The sequence below is a fragment of the Canis aureus genome, chromosome 22 (genome assembly GCF_053574225.1).
Source record: "Canis aureus isolate CA01 chromosome 22, VMU_Caureus_v.1.0, whole genome shotgun sequence".
NCBI lineage: Eukaryota > Metazoa > Chordata > Mammalia > Carnivora > Canidae > Canis > Canis aureus.
The window spans coordinates 19,781,048-19,798,563 of NC_135632.1; the positions used below are offsets into that span (position 1 = coordinate 19,781,048).

Sequence of the window (17,516 nt, forward strand, 5' to 3'; positions counted from 1 at the left end):
TGACATTATATTCTTTGCCCATTTCATTTTATTTCTAGGTGCTAACTGCCAAAGAAAGAAAAACTCAAATTGATGATAGAAACAAATTGACTGAGCATTTTATTATCACACTTCCTATGTTGCTATCAAAGGTATAGTTTCATTTATGTTTCTCTGATAATATGCCACTAAGTTTGCTTACTACACTGAACTATTAAAGTAGTTACTTCTTTTTTCTTTGCTTCTCCTCCTTCTAGTATTCTGCAGATGCAGAGAAGGTAGCAAACTTGCTACAAATCCCACAGTATTTTGATCTAGAAATTTATAGCACAGGTAGAATGGAAAAGGTAAGATACCATGAAATTAATTCTATTATAGTCAGTTTAATTAACTGGATTATTTCATTTTCATGTAATCTAGGCTTACTATTTGACAGATGCTTATTTTTATAAATCTAAATATCATAGTGTTTCTTTTTTTCCTCCTCAGCATCTGGATGCTTTATTAAAACAGATCAAGTTTGTTGTGGAGAAACATGTAGAATCAGATGTTCTAGAAGCCTGCAGTAAAACCTATAGCATCTTATGCAGTGAAGAATACACCATTCAAAACAGAGTTGACATAGCTCGAAGTCAGCTGATTGACGAGTTTGTAGATCGATTCAATCATTCTGTGGAAGATCTGCTGCAAGAGGTCTGTCTTAAAGTTAACACGTGTATGTGATAATTTTGGCTAATGATTCAAAGTTGAATGTGCAAATCATTTCCATTTTAAAGTAAAATCTAGTGGAATTCTCTACCTTGTTCACATCTTAGCAGCATTATTACAACTGTTCATCCTGTAATGATTAATCATGATTATACTTTATTTTAAAAACCTGTTTTGTGGTGTCTGGGTGACTCAATCCATTAAGCGTCAGACTCTTGATTTCAGCTGAGGTTATGATCTCAGGTTTGTGAGATCAAGACCTGCATCAGGCTCCATGCTATGCATGGAGCCTGCTTAGGATTCTCTCTCTCTCTCTCTCTCACTTCCTCCCACCCCGTCCCCTCCTCCTTAAAAAAAAAAAAAAAAAGTTAAATTTTTTTCTCTTTTAAGAAAAATCTTTTTAAGGTCTGGCTTTTCTTAATTCATTTTTTAACTTTCTTTTCCTGGAACCTAATTTACATTTTAATATTACTAAACTATTATGATGTGCTAATGAATAGAACATAAAAATAAGTGTGCTTGTAAGGGACAGCCCCTTTTAAGTTGTATGCCCAGGATAACAACAAACATCTCCAACTGATTATTTTTATAATAATTTTTATGATTCCTTCTCCCTCCAATCACTGTGAAGCAATTTGGAACCTCCACTGTTGTCTGTGTTCTGATGGCCAGGGTGATGGGATTTTCTTTTTAATCCACGTAACCAGTTTTTTCCTACTTCTAACTTTTAATCTTAACCTTTATTTTTTTTCAACAATTTTTGATTTCTCATTGTGATTTTAAGCTGCAATAGTAACAAACTGTCAGTAAAATCTTTGAAGTATGTACCTTTTCACTCAGCAGCTTCAGTGAATTTATTCTAAAGTATTAATCAGAAAAGTGGGCAATGTTAATGTTTACAACATTGTTTAAAATGCAAAAATGGTTCTTCTTTCTGAGTGTTATGATTATAGGTGTTTTTTATTTTGTGTTTTTTTGCTTATTTGTACCTTCTTATTTACCATTGTGAATATGTGCTCTAGATAATAAAAAAAAATAATTCTCTTAGGCAGTAAATATTAATAGACTTTCATGTGAATTTCAGGAGATTAAAGTTATGGTAATGAAATAATGTCTGTTTTTTTATTTATAGGGAGAAGAAGCTGATGATGATGACATTTACAATGTTCTTTCCACATTAAAGCGGTTAACCTCTTTTCATAAGTATGTCATTTTACTTAGATTTGGTTAATAACATTATAATTGCCAACATAAAAGTAGACCGTTATGATATTTAACATCCTTATAGCAATGGGAAATTTTAGACAACAAGATGTGATTTTTTTTCATAAAGAAAAATTCAGATTTTCTTCAGATACATAATGAGGTTTTATTGATTACTTAAGGAGTAAGATTTATCATAAGATTTACCATTTAGCATTACAAATGTACAAATTTGTTAATCAGTATTAGTAACAAATTAGATGGGCTTATTTTATAGGCTTAGAGTTTTATAGGTATAATTTTCAGTTGATAACTTTTGGAAATCTTACTAAATAAGAAAAAAGATTTTGAGAAAGGCCATGAAAGTTATATTTTGATCTTTTTGTCCTAAATTGTTCTTGTTTGTCTGTTTATTATTGTGCTCTTATTGTGTAGACAGAATAGCTAGGCTTGAATGAGGAAAAAAGACTCAGATTAATGAAGTATCTTTTTAAAATTGTAATTAACATGTCCCTTGTTAATAAGAAGGTATGCTTCTCCATAAAGAAAGGAAAATAGAGATCTTTGTTGGTAAAAGAATGTTTTAAGTATAGCCCTTAAATTAATGAATACTTCAGATTCAAGACCTTCCTTTATACACAAGTACTTTGTTTGGAATTCTGTGGAAAAATAAACTCTTCATTTTGAAAATATTTTGACGTTTCAAAATAAAAGTTAACAGCCATTGATCTACTATTTTAACTGTAGAACTCATGAGAAAATAAAATGTTAGCATTATTTCAATTAAGAAGCCTATAGCTTTGCCATATTTCCTTTCTCCTAGTTTTACCTTTCTTGTAAATACAATCTCCTTTTCAAAAATAATGCCTGTATTTATTTTGAAATTGTAGATGGATTTGTTAAAATGTATTTTAAAATATACTAGGAAGAATGAAATGTAATACAGGCTTAGGTTGACTGTGTAGTAATAATCTTCATTTAAAGGTATGAATATTTTTGTTAATTGGTTTCTTTTCATTAATTCATAGTATCTGCTTGTGTATTCTCTGTCTCCTCTCCCCCTCTCATTTTTCCTGTCCCTTCTTCACTTTTCCTCTTTTCCTTTCCTTTCCTTTCCTTTCCTTGTTTCTTTCTTTTCTTTTCTTTCTTTCTTTCTTTCTTTCTTTCTTTCTTTCTTTCTTTCTTTCTTTCTTTCTAGTTTGGGTGAACTTAGAATATTTCTTTATCAATCTTTTTCAATTCTGTAAGAAAACAAAGTTATTTTATATTTCCACCCACTGAAACTGAGCTCAAATTTAAATTTTCTTCTACTCTAGAATAAAGTTAATGCATTTTTGTTTATTTTAGTGCTCATGATCTCACAAAATGGGATCTATTTGGTAATTGCTACAGATTATTGAAGACTGGAATTGAACATGGAGCTATGCCAGAACAGGTAGGAGTTTATTGATACTCCTTCTTTGTCATTTTAGAAAGTTAAAGTTCTCTGAGATCACACAGGATTATCAAAGGATAATCAGGATTCACACAGGATTTCTATCTGTGTAGAAAGTAGTTGATAATTCTTAAATGTAGCTGTTTCCTTTGAGAATTATTGCCATAGTGATTAATGTTACTGATAGATATATCTTCAGGTTTGAGAAAAAAAAAAGTGGAAAATCTCTGCTATAATATATTTCAAACATTTAATACTAAAGTAAGCATTATTACTCTTTTGGGAAAAATACCAGTAATTACTGCAGTAGTAATTTCAGAACTTGTTTAATTCAATTTGAAAAAATTCCTGATTATGGCTGTATTCCAGGCACTGTTCTAGAGATTGGTAATTGTAAGCCTTAGGTATGGCTTACTTTTTGTAGTAGAACCATAGTTAAGTAAACTTGGGACTTTTAGCAGATTTTATTTAATTTATGTATTCTATTTAAATTCAATTTGGGATGGAAAAAAAAAATTTGGGATGGAAAGAGCAGACATTCACCAAATTTTTAGTCTAGAGGGGATTTAAAATAGTCCTTTTAATTCTATATAAGAAATAATAACAAATGTCCTTGATTATGTTAGGTGTTTCTATTGTAGTTTTTGGAAAGTAGCTAAATATTTAACTTTTATTGTTTTACTTCATTTATTGCTAACTCCTCAGCTTTCATCCTCTCTTCATCTCAAATTTTTCAGTAGCCTAAATACTATTCACTAATATTCCCAACCTGTTCTTCAAAGTTGAAAGGGCATGATAAAGATATTCATTTGTTTTGGTTACCTCATTTTCCTCAAGAAAATAATGAGAATAGCATATCTCTATTTCATCTGGAAATTGTAACTATGTCAAAATTTCTGTTTTAACTTACTACACTATCATTTATTGTCATAGAACTTGTAATAGTCTTACATTGTTGTCTTCTTTGGTTATCTTGGTTTTCTGCTACTTATTTTTACTGTATATGTATTATTTCCTCCCATTTTATTTTAGTTTTTGTGAGTAAAAGAACAAATACATGTGGTATTTGCTTAAACTCTATTAGTCTTAGGCACATATTCTTTTTTCTTTAATTCCACTATAGTTAACATGCAATGTTATTACATTAGTTTCAGGTTTACAATATAGTGATTCATCAATTCTATACTTTACTCAGTGCTCATCATGATCAGTATATTCTTAATCTCCTTCACCTATTTCACCCATTTCCCCACTCACCATCAGTTTGTTCTCTATAGTTAAAGAATCTATATTTTGGTTTGTCTCTTTTTCTTTGTTCATTTGGGGTTTTTTCTTAAATTCCACATTATACATAATTTGTCTTTTTCTGACTATTTCTCCTAGCATGCTATTCTGTAGCTCCATCCATGTTGTTGCAAATGGCAAGATTTCATTTTTGTTACGGTGAAGTAATAATCCTTTGTGTATATATGCATACATAAACGTCACCTCTTCTTTATCCATTCATCTTATCAGAGGACACAGGTGGCGTCCATAATTTTCCTATAGTAAATAATGCTGCGATAAACATAGGGGTGCAAATATCTTTTTGAATTAATATCTTTGTACTCTTTGGGTAAAAAAAGAATTACGGGATCATTTGTTATTTTTTGAGGAACCTCCATACTGTTTTCCACAGTGGCTATACCACTTTGTATTCCCACCAGCAGTGCATAGCAGTTTCTTTTCTCCCCCCACATCCTCACCAACACTTATTTCTTGTATTTTCAAATTTAGCTATTCTGACAAGTGTGAGATGATATCTTACTATAGTTTTGATTTGCATTTCCCTGATGATGAGCGATAATGATTACTTTTTATGTGTCTTGTCCATGTGTATGTTTTCTTTGAAGAAATATCTGTTCCTGTATTCTGCCTAGTTTTTAATTGTGTTATTTGTTTTTAAGGTGTTGAGTTGCATATTTACATATGCAACTTTACATATTTTGGATATTTACATATTTTAGATACTAACCCTTTGTCAGAGATGTCAACTACAATTATCTTCTCCCATTCAGTGGGTTGCCTTTTAAGTTTTGTTGATTATTTCCTTTGCTGTACAGAAGCTTATTATTTTGATGTGGTCTCAGTTGTTTATTTTTGCTTTTGTTTCTTTTGCTATAGAATATCTGTCTAGAAAAATGTTGCTATGGCCCATGTCAGAAAAATTACTGCCTTTGCTCTTTTCTAGGAATTTTATGGTTTCTAGTCTCACATTTAGATCTGTAATCCATTTAAGTTTATTTTTGTGTGTATGGTGTAAGAAAATGGTCCAGTTTCTTTCTTTTGCATGTTGCTATCCAGCTTTCCCAGCACCATTAGTTGAAGAGACTGCCTTTTTTCCCATTGCATATTCTTACCTTCTTTATTGAAGATTAATTGACCATATAATTTCGGGTTTATTTTTAGGCTTTCTGTTTTATTACATTGATGTGTGTGTGTGGGTGTATATATACACCCACACACACATATATATATATTTTTTGTGTGTGTGTGCCAGTATCCTTTTGTTTTGATTACTGCAGTTGTGTGGTATATAGTGAAATCTGGTATTGTGATAACCTCCAGTTTTGTTCTTTTTTTCAAGACTGCTTTGGCTATTCGAGGTCTTTTGTGGTTTCACACAGATTTTAAGATTGTTCCAGTTCTGTGAAAAATGTTGTTGATGTTTTGATAGGGATTGCATTAAATCTGTAGCTTGCTTTGGGTACTATGGACATTTTAACAGTATTTGTTCTTCCAATCCATGATCATATCTTATTATTTGTGTCCTTAGATGCATCCTTAAAACTGTAGTCGTATATATGAAGTTTTAGTGCATCACTACTAGATTATACCCTTGTTTACTTTACGAATTAGAAACTATTAAAAATTTTTTAAAAATTTAAAAAAAATAGAAACTATTTAGCAGCTTTTAGAATCATGTCTTTAGATACACAATACTGAAAATCCAAAAAGCATACAGGATTCGACCAGTTCTTCATAGGACCATGGACACTTACTCTTTAGATTGCCAGCCTGTACTTTAAATTAAAATTCAAAGAAAATACTCTTTTAGGGCAAGCATATCAAATAACTACCAGAATATTTACCTTTAGTTATGTTTCACATTCTGAAGGTAGTTTAAAATTTATTTTCTGGATGTCTGATTTTTATTGTCCATATGCTTGACTATTTGTTTTCCATGGTAACTAACCATTTATCTACAAGTTTCTTTGTCCCACTCTTCAGAGTTAACTGAATTCTTTTTTTTCTTTCCTCTTTTCTGATCTTTTTTCATGCCAGTACTGTTTTAACTATTAGAACTTCAGAATATGACTGATGTTTAAAAGAATTTACCTATTCTAATATTTTTTTAAAAGATTTTATTTATTCATGAAAGACAGAGAGAGAGAAAGGCAGAGACACAGGCAGAGGGAGAAGCAGGCTCCATGCAGGGAGCCTGACATGGGACTCGATCCCGGGTCTCCAGGATCATGCCCTGGGCTGAAGGCAGCGCTAAACCGTTGAGCCACCTGGGCTGCCCCTTCTAATAATTTTTTAAAGTCAAATTATAGAAAAGTTATTGTAGAAAATGAACTCTTCCCCTTTCATCTGCTTCATACACTGTCATAATAGTTTTCCACAACTGCCTACTTGCACACTTTCTCTATCTATATGTGTATATGTTTTTATTTTATATAAATATGCCTATGTAAAACATATTAATAACATTCTTCATAGCAGTTTTTCCCTAGCCCAGAATTCAAGGAATAGTAACACATTACATTTAGTTGTTATGTCTTTTTCTTTGTTGTCTCTTTAATCTGGAATACTTTTTGTGCTTTTCTTTTTTTTTTTTTTTTTCTTTTTGTGCTTTTCTTTGATGACTTTTTGAAGAATACAGGCCAGTTATTTTATAGAATGTATTTAACTTAGATCTGTCTAATCTACATGTTTAGATTCATCCATATAAGGAATTCTTGATGGGAATGCTATAACAAATGATATTTGTCTTCAATGTATCATATCAGGAGGCACTTGATACCAATTTGTTCGTTATGGTGACATTAACTTTGATCACTTTAGTAAGGTAGAGTCTATCAAGTCTGTCCTGTGTGGTTTTCATTTTCTTGTTACATGTGGAAAGATTCCTCAAGACTATGTAAATATTCCTATTTCTTACAAAACTTTGATATAATGTTAGCATCTATTTTTGATTCCTGCCTGAGTCATTTATTTCTGTCATGGTCACAAAATGGTAAATTAAATGGTGATATTCTGTCATATATTTATGTCATTTGTTGGCCCTCTGCTATAGTGCCCTTCCCCATTTATTCGTTCATTTTTTAAAATTCATATGGACTTATGGATTGCTACTTTATTCCTATTTTGTCTAATTGGTTAAAATTGAGTCCTTTTGTTATTTATTTTGGTCCTCAAATTATTGTAGAATAAGCCAGAGGGAATTCCTTTCAAACTTCTCCTGTGTGCTTTTCAGTATTTTTGTGAGCATTTCCTTTCTTTCTGGAATAAGAATATGCTATTTGGCATCTGCTTGTGCTCTCCCATATGCTAATGAATTTTTAACCTATGATAGGTATTAAAAGTTACTACAGTTCCATAACTCAGTGATTATTAACTAGTAACCCACATTTCAGAACTTATTATTTCTTCATACAATTTTTTGTAAAAAAAAAAAAAAAAGGCAAAAAAAAATTCTCCTTATTCTTTTTTGTGATTTTATGCTATTTCCTGTTGATATACTTAAAAGTTTATATCTTGTGTTAGGTAATATCTAAGAAGAAATAAAATATTAAACTTCTGCTTTAATATATAGTTTGTCTATATATTACATTTTTAGAATCAGTTATCTGAATTGATTCTAAAAATTAAAAACCAATAAACTATATTTGTAAATTGTTTTGGTAAATACTTGCTATATAACAAAACCGTATGAGTAAACCCATAAAGAAGGAAATGTAATCATATATCACTAACTTTGGGCCTCTCAAGGCATCAATAACAGAAAACTTGTTTTGTACTCCTTATATACCACGTAATACTTTAAGTCTTTACATGTATCCATTTGTTTAAGCTTATGACAACCCTATGGAATATGTATCATTACTCATTTTTTTTTTATTGATGATGAAACTGAAACACAGATAATAAATAATTTGCCTAATGTCAGATAGCTATTGCATACCCACTCAAACCAAGCTTTTAAATTCTGTTTGTTGTCTCTTCACATTGTTTGCTGCTAATTTGGTACCATTCTTTACAATATCCCATCCCTTTTGCCCCACGTCAAACTCTTTTTTTTTTTTTTTGCATTTTTTGTAAACATCTTTTGTATTTTTTCAGTGGGAATTGGAAGAGATTAAATGCTGGTACTGAATCTGTCATTGTGAACTGACAATCGACACATTTCTTGAAACTGAATGTAATATAGGGGTTAAGTTTAACTTCAGTCACATTATTACTCTTGGATAGATTATGACTTACATAAATAATGCAGTCATATTTTCTTTAGAAGCATGTTGATACTTTCCTACTTTCCTTAGAAGACTAAATATTTATTTCTTTGATTGAGCTTAGAAATTATTTCAGTTATCCGCTTCTGACTCTTTTTGGGATGGTGTATCAAAAATTTGCCACCACACACACACACACACACACACACACACACATATCTAGACTACCACCTACCTATTAATAATTGACCAAAAATGTGTTTGAGTGTCAGATCCTGAGGATATAACAGTATATTAAAGCAGTCCTTAATCTCAAGAGACTTATCTTTTTTTCAAATTCTACCTCCTCAGTATTTCTTTTGCCATCATCCTTTTAGCCCTTCTGTCATTTCCTTAACCTCAGCTTATCATTTCCATAGTTTAACCTTCATATTTTCTCTTGTGAATCATAGGACTAGGTTATCTCCTTTTTCTTAGTTTCAGCCTCTTCCTAATGTAGCTTCTGTTCCAGTAATTTTAAACTATATGTATGTATCTGAAAACCTAACAGAGTTGTTGGGTTTTTTGTTTTTAAATACTGACATACTCTTAAATACCATTGTAAGAATAAATTGTGTTAATCACTTTAGAAGGATATTTGTCAATCTGTCAAAATTAAAAGTAAACATATCCTTAACTGACATTTATAAATTAGGAATTTAGACTACAGATGTATACTTGGGCATGTGTAAAAAGAAGTAGGTACAAAGATGTTCATTGTGACATTATTTATAATTTAAAACTTAAAATAACCAAAGTGTCGATCAGTAGAAAACCTGTTCACTTTGGTAGTATAAGTTTTGATTCTGTGCAATGCTATATAACTATAAATTTTTAAATAAAGTTATTATTATTGATGTTAAATATTCTGTGTAAGAAGGAATTTAATGAAAAGGCAAGGAGCAGAATGATATATAAATTTAAAGAAGTGATAAAATCTCCATCAATGGATATTTTTTAGTTGACAGATTATTCTGGAATGATACATAAGGAACTGTTCAACAGTGACTTTGTCATTGGAAGATGAGATCTCTAGTGGCCAAGAAGCTTAATTTGAATAGAACACCATTATACTGTTGGATACTGTACTGTATACAACTATTGCTTTTTAAATTTAAAAATCACTTGTTTAATAACTGGAAATTGAGATTTTAAAAACATGTGCCATTTACAATAGCACCAAAAAACATGAAATAGGTATAAATCTAACAAAATATGTGCAAGATCTGTATGCAAAAAGCTACAGAAAACTAATGAAAGAAATTGAAGATCTTAATCAATGAAGATATATCATATTCATGAATTAGAAGACTCAATATTGTTAAGATGTCAGTTTTCCCCAAACTGATCTTAGATTAACATACTTTCATTTAAAATCTCTGCAGGATTTCTTGTCAGAAACTGACAGCTTAATTCATAAAGTTTATATGGAAGGAAGAGCAAAAGAAATAACCAAAAGAATTTTGAAAAAGAATAACAAAGTTAGAATATTTACAATACCTGATTTCAAGACTGAACTGTAGCTTTAATAGTGTGGTACTAAAGAAAGGATAGACATATACAAAGGAGCAATATCGAGAATCCAGAAAGAAATACACTCATATATATCTGGTCAGTTGATTTTTGACAAAGATGCTGGGGAGTTCTTTGGGAAAAAGAATCTTTTTACAAATGGTTTTGAAATAGTTGAGTATACATATGAAAAAAACCCTCAATTTCACACTTCACACATATACAAAGTAACTCAAAGTAGACCATTTAGATTATAAGCCTAAGTGCAAAACCTGAAAGTATAAAACATCTAAAAGAACACACAAGATGGGCAGCCCGGGTGGCTCAGTGGTTTAGCGCCGCCTTCAGCCCAGGGCCTGATCCTGGAGACCCAGGATCGAATCCCACATCGGGCTCCCTGCATGGAGCCTGCTTCTCCCTCTGCCTTGTCTCTGCCTCTCTCTCTCTCTCTCTCTCTCTGTCTCATGAATAAGTAAATAAAATCTTTAAAAAAAAAAAAGAACACACAAGAGTTAAACATTTTGTGACCTTTAAGTTAAAGATTTCTTTTTTTTTTTTTTTTAAGATTTCTTAAATACATAAGAAGCATGATCCATCATTGAAAAATTTTGAAAGTACGCATTCAGCAAAATTAAGTACTTCTGCCCTTGAAAGACAGTATTAAGAGAATTGAAAAGAAATCATAAAGACTGGGAAATAATTATAAATCACATATCTGGTAACAGACTTGTACTCAAAAAGATAAAGATCTTTCAAAATTCAGTGGTAAGAAAAGCAACAGATACTTCACTAAAGAAGATAGATGACAAACACATGAAAAACAACTTATCATTAGCCATTAGTGAAATGAATGTGAAAAGCATGATGAGATAATACTACAAATCATTTAGAGAGCAATGGAACTCATACATTGTTGGTGGAAATGCAAAATGGTACAGTCACTTCAGAAAGCAGTTTGGCAGTTTCTTTGGAAGTTAAATAGACACTTATCTGATCCAGCAGCCCCTTTCCTGAGTATTTATCCAAGAAAAATGAAAACTTTGGTTCACATAAAGACCTATATGAGAGGGGTGCCTAGGTGGCTCCATTAGTTAAGCTTCAAACTCTTGATTTCAGCTCAGGTCATGATCTCAGGATCATGAGATCAAGCCCCAAGTTTGGCTTTGCACTTGGTAAGGAAGCCTGCTTGAGATTCTCTACCTCTTCCTCTGCCCCTCCCCCTGCTCATGCTCTCTATCGCTCATAAATAAATAAATAAATAAGTAAGTAAGTAAGTAAAATCCGCGGTTGAGCATCTGCATTTGGCTCAGGGCATGATCCTGGAGTTCCGGGATCGAGTCCCACATTGGGCTCCCTGCATGAAGCCTGCCTCTCCCTCTGCCCATGTCTCCGCCTCTCTCTCTGTGTCTTTCATGAATAAATAAATAAAATCTTTAAAAAAAAAAAACACACACACACAACTGTGTTATCATCCATACAATAGAATAATTCTCAGCAATAGGGATCCCTGGGTGGCGCAGTGGTTTAGCGCCTGCCTTTGGCCCAGGGCGCAATCCTGGAGACCCGGGATCGAATCCCATGTCGGGCTCCCGGTGCATGGAGCCTGCTTCTCCCTCTGCCTATGTCTCTGCCTCTCTCTCTCTCTGTGACTATCATAAATAAATAAAAATTTAAATAATTCTCAGCAATAAAATGGAAGGTGCTACAGTTACATGTAACAACATGGATGATCCCCAGTAACATTATATGGAGTCAAACCAGATACACAAAGCTACATGCTGTACAATTTTATTATACATTCTGGAAAAAGCAAAACTATATGTCAGAAAACAGGTATCCAGAATGGGGCAAGGGCCTCACTACAGAAGAGCAAAGGAGAATTGGAGGGATGGTGGAAATATTCTATTTCTTAATTGTTTTGTTGGTTACCTGGCTACACATTTGTCAAACTGCAGAACGTGTGTTGAAAACAGATTTTTCTTTATATATAAATTATACTTCGATTTTTTTTTTCAAATGCAAAAGGGTACAAATAAGAGTAGGTATGTCTCATACTTATTAAAGGATATTTCAAAGCCTGACCAATGTATATTTTGAGGTTTAGAAAACTCCAGACCAAACCACAAGAACAAAAGACGTTTATCACATGGTAGAAATTTCAGAACTAAGAACCACCGATTGATATCATCTTTATTATTTTTCAGCTCTCTAGCAAAGTTGGATATAATGATTTAAAATTAATTGTTTAAAAAGGTTGTTGAATTATTCCTGTTGACTAAATCTTCAGGAGTGGAACATGAAAATTTGTATTTTTTTTTAATCTTCCTAGATCCTTCAGAGGCATGGATAGGGTGAAGTACATCTGTTTCCTCAAAGGACAATATCAGTGTTACACCATTTTTTGAAAAGCCCAAAAAATAGAAAAATTAAACAGTGTATTGTCCAGTGATATGTATATATAATAAAACCTTTTTTTTAAGAGCCAGGACATTATATATATGAAATTTAGTAGAAGTTTTATCAGTCCTAAGGAATAGGGGAAGAGATCATAGGTAGATACAAAGTTATTGGTATCACACTAGTTCTTAAATTTGGTTGTCTGTTCAAAAGTTAATTTTATTATTACACTTCATACATCTATTTTGAAGTACCAAATATTACTTTAAAACATCTTAAAGAACAGATAGAAGCACTTCTCTTTGCTGTTACAAGTGGGTATTTTTGAAACACTTGATCATGTCAACTCTTCTGTTCAAATATGAACATGATATTATCTGCACATTATCTAGCACTCTTAGGATAACATCCATATTTATTTTTGTCATAGTGAGGTGACCTTGTTATTGTCCAAACAAGTGTTCTTCTGAAAGTGAAAGGAGTTACTCTTAATTATTCCAAGACTTATGCATAAAGCTGGATGTATAGTCACTCTCCTACAAGGAAGGCCCTCTGTGGTTTGGTTTCTGCGGATCTAGCCTCAGTATGCACTTAACTGAACTAGCCTTTTGAGTTTATTGGTGAAGCTTTTTTTGAAATTTCTATTCCTTCAACCTACATTTTCCCTTTGTTGCCAGATTAAATCTTACATCTTTCTTAATTTTTAAAATACACTTTTGCTTCCCTAGAAAGTTTTCCCTAACCATTATCACTCCTTTCTAGCTAACACAGAGTCCTTCTTGCCCCTCAGCACCTGTATGTATTCTTAGTCAAACCAGTTATTAAATTGTTATAGTTGATACTTATGTTCCTATTAGATTCATCTCTGAGATCCAGGGAATATATTTGTTTTAAGCTCCTATTCTAACAAAAGGATACTGAGTAAACATCTACTTGAAAAATGGAGTTCATGTAGTGAGCATTTGGTAACAATGTTATTTTTTCATATTACTATTTTAAATTGTACAGTTCTATCTCTGATTATTATATCTCTCTATAAAATTACCTTTATGTTTTCCCATCTTTTTGTTGTTACATGTTTTTGTTGTAGTAAAACTCATAATATGAGATCTACTCTCTTAACAAATTTTTAAGTGTATAATACAGAATTGTTAACTATAAGCACAGTGTTGTACAGTAGATCTCTAGGTCATATTAATTTATAAGCTTTTTTCTCTATTAATGTTCTTAGCCTGATGTCATTTGTTACAGTAATTTATCAATGGAACTTTTTAAATTTTATATATCTTGCTGCTTGGAATATAAATATTCTTTATATAATCAGAATTCTTAGTTGTTTTCTGTTGTTGTTTTTTTTTCTTTGATGTCTTGCTTAGAAAGCCTTTCCATACATTTCCAAGTCATTTAAATACTCACCATATGTTTCACTTTGTGTATGTCTTTAAGTGACTATTCTTTGCTTGGAATTATGGATGTCCCCTACTTTCACCCTTTCATAAAGACCATAATTCTCTCAACACTAAGTATTAGGTTATTGTTTCTTAATGAGTAAGGAATGGTTGAGATGCTATATATTCGGTGTTTGGACAGCTGTTTGTATTATTGTAGCATTTCAAGGTCATTAGCAAAAATTATTCATTGAGTCTTTTAGGCAGATCACTGAGATAGAAAGTGGCAAGCTCTTTCTTGATGTTACAGCCTCCATAGTTTGGGGGAGAAAAGGCTAGTACACATGAACTGTTTAAAAGTAGGCCTGAAGTGGTATGATGTGAACTCCCTGTCCAGTGTGCTTTCCACTATATACAAAGCCCCCTTTTGGAGATCAGTATGAAGAGATATCACTAAAAAGACCTAATATTTCACACTGGACTTACTATTGACAAACTGCATTTTTCTTCATATTCTTGTTTTAAAAAATGCTTGGAATTTCTGTGAAAACCTAACAGCAAAATTCTGGTGTACAAAACTGCCAGGGGTTAATGTGCATTAGCCTGCTATGTAACGCATTCCTTGGGAAGTCTTTTAATTTTTTAGTTACAGAAATTAACTATATGAATTTTTTTACCTCCGTATTTTATCCTTCTAATGGATTTTTTATTTAATTTATAATATACTATGCTTTCTGATAATACAACACATTGGATGATCCTTCATTCCCAAAGCATATGTAGAATTTAGGAATCTTTCCTCTTATTAAAGAGGTTACCTTATCCTTATGATTTACCTTAAGGTTTGTGCTTTTCTTAGCATTTTCTCAAAAAAATATTACTACAATCTCTACTCTTTGCCATATTACTATTTTTTTAATTATTACACAGTAAAATTGACTTATTTTCCTTTTTAAAGATATTTTAAAATTTATTTATGATATACATAGAGGCAGAGACACAGGCAGAGGAATAAGCAGGCTCCATGCCGGGAGCCCGACACGGGACTCGATCCCGGGACTCCCGGATCGCGCCCTGGGCCAAAGGCAGGTGCCAAACTGCTGAGCCACCCAGGGATCCCCGACTTATTTTCCTTTTATGTAAAGTTACAAATTTTAACGTGTGTCTAGATTTATGTAATCACCACCACAATCAGGATATGGAACAGTTTTCATCATTCCTTTTTAAAATATCCCCTTTCGGGACACCTGGGTGGCTCAGCAGTTGAGCATCCACCTTTGGCTCAGGGCATGATCCCAGAGTCCCAGGATCGAGTCCTACATCGGGCTCCCTGCATGGAACCTGCTGCTTCTCCCTCTGCCTGTGTCTCTGCCCCTCTCTCTGTCTCTAATGAATAAATAAATAAAATCTTTAAGAAAAAAAAAAATCCCCTTTCACCATCCACCTTTAAAATATACTCCTTTTTATTAAGAAAAAAAATTTTATTTTATAAAGAAAAAAATTTCCTCATATTATCCCTTTTTTCTGCATATTGTCCCTATATTATTAGATGCTTGCCCTACCTACATCTCCTGGAAACCACTGCTCTACTTTTTATTGCTATGATTTTATCTTTTTGAGATTTCCAAATAAATGGAATCATAAAGTATGTAAAACCCTTTAGAGCATGAAGTCTTTGAGTAAGCATAATGTCTTCACTGACCATAATGCCTTTAAGATTAATCCAAATTGTTTGAATCAATAGTTGGTTTGTTTTTAAATTAATAGTTGGTTCAACTCTCCTCCATTGTGTAGATACACCTGTTTGTTTTATCCATTCGCCTATTGACAGGCATTTGGATTGTTCCCATCTTTTGGCTCTCACTACTAAAGCTGCTCTAAACTTATGTGTACAACTTTTTGTTTCAACAGAAGTTTTCATTTCTCTAAAGTAAATACCCACAACTGCAATTGCAGGTATTAGGGTATAAGTGTATATTTAACTTAATTGCCGAACCATTTTCCAGAGTGTATCATTCTTCATTCCTGCTAGCAGTATGAGAATCCCAGTTGTTCCATATCCACATACTTGATATTATTAGTAGTTTTTATTTTAGCTAACTTAGTAGGTATGCAGTTGTATCTCATTGTGCTTTTAATGTACATTTCCTTGATACAAATGGTGTTAAACATCTTTTCTTGTGCTCATTTGCCAGCCTTACATTCTTCTTGGTAATAATTAATATTACTTCATTAATCTGCATCTAAAGGCTTTTTTTTAAAAAGGGGATATTGTCACTCATATTAACCTACTCTAAGCATGATAGGTCAATATTGGATGTGAGAAGCAGAATAGTATTAAGTTTAGTTCTTCTCTTTTGTCATATACTTAACCACTAAAAAATTGATCCTCCATTCCCTTAACATCTCTTGCAAACAGAAAAGTGAAAGATCCCCAATTTATCCCACAGCTATTCTATAGATTTTTAGTATTTTAAACATATCCTATATATGTAGATGTAATGTATCTATACATGTATATATTACATTTGCATAGTCATATTTCCTTATTCTATAGTCTTATTTTCCTTAAAAAGTCAATTTTTCTAAACATAAACATTCTAGGAGCTTATCATTTGGTCTTTATTTACATGTAATACTACAGTTCATCTTCAAGATGTGTGATATCATTAGCTAGAGGTTGAATGATTCTCATTAATTCAATCTGTTAATCAAAAATAGAGCTATGGTTCCTGTAAATAGGTAAAAGTAATTACTAAGGGAAAGACTAAAATTTCTTATGTTAAGATAATGCTAACTGCTATAATTAGATTAATCTCAATACCTTAGTGGCTTAACACAATAGAAATTTATTTCTCACCCCCATGACTATAAAGTGCAGTTAAGAGGAGTGGAGTGTCACTGCACCACCCAATCATTCAAGAAACCAAGGCTTCCTGGGTTATTGATATCCTGCAGGCAGGTAGGAGAGTAGAAGATAGAAAAGGCATTCCTGCTTCCTAACTACTTTGCCCAGAAATGTTCAGTACACATTACCGTTGTCCTCCCAGGAATAGTGATAGCTCATGGAAACAGGAGGACAGAGGAGTAGGGTCAGAAGAAATTCTTTGTCATCAGCCCAGTACTTGTTATGTTATTTGAAGGTCCTCTCTGGTTTCAGAGTGTTAATCAAGGAAAGGCAGAAGAACTGTGGTCCTCATCGGTTAAAACAATCTCTTTTACCTTTTTCAGTTTTTTTATTGTTTGTCCTTGTTTTATCTGTACTACAGAAAGATGAAGTTGCTGATAAATGACTTCTGGACAAGTTGGGATAACATCACTTATTATACAGGATAAAATATCAGTATGACTGATATAAAG

At 32.3% G+C, this 17,516-nt stretch overlaps 1 protein-coding gene across 8 annotated transcripts in view; it reads left to right on the forward strand.

Moving 5' to 3' along the window:
- The window catches only part of STAG1 (STAG1 cohesin complex component), a 395,351-nt gene that overhangs the window by 320,635 nt on the left and 57,200 nt on the right, over nucleotides 1-17,516 (forward strand). For 7 of the 8 annotated variants that reach the window (XM_077865024.1, XM_077865026.1, XM_077865021.1 and 4 more), the window contains 5 exons: nucleotides 39-131; nucleotides 237-326; nucleotides 469-672; nucleotides 1,820-1,890; nucleotides 3,238-3,325. In XM_077865024.1, coding sequence (XP_077721150.1) covers nucleotides 39-131; nucleotides 237-326; nucleotides 469-672; nucleotides 1,820-1,890; nucleotides 3,238-3,325 — 546 coding nt within the window. The remainder of the gene's footprint in view (nucleotides 1-38; nucleotides 132-236; nucleotides 327-468; nucleotides 673-1,819; nucleotides 1,891-3,237; nucleotides 3,326-17,516) is intronic. The other variant, XM_077865025.1, reaches the window with a different exon arrangement.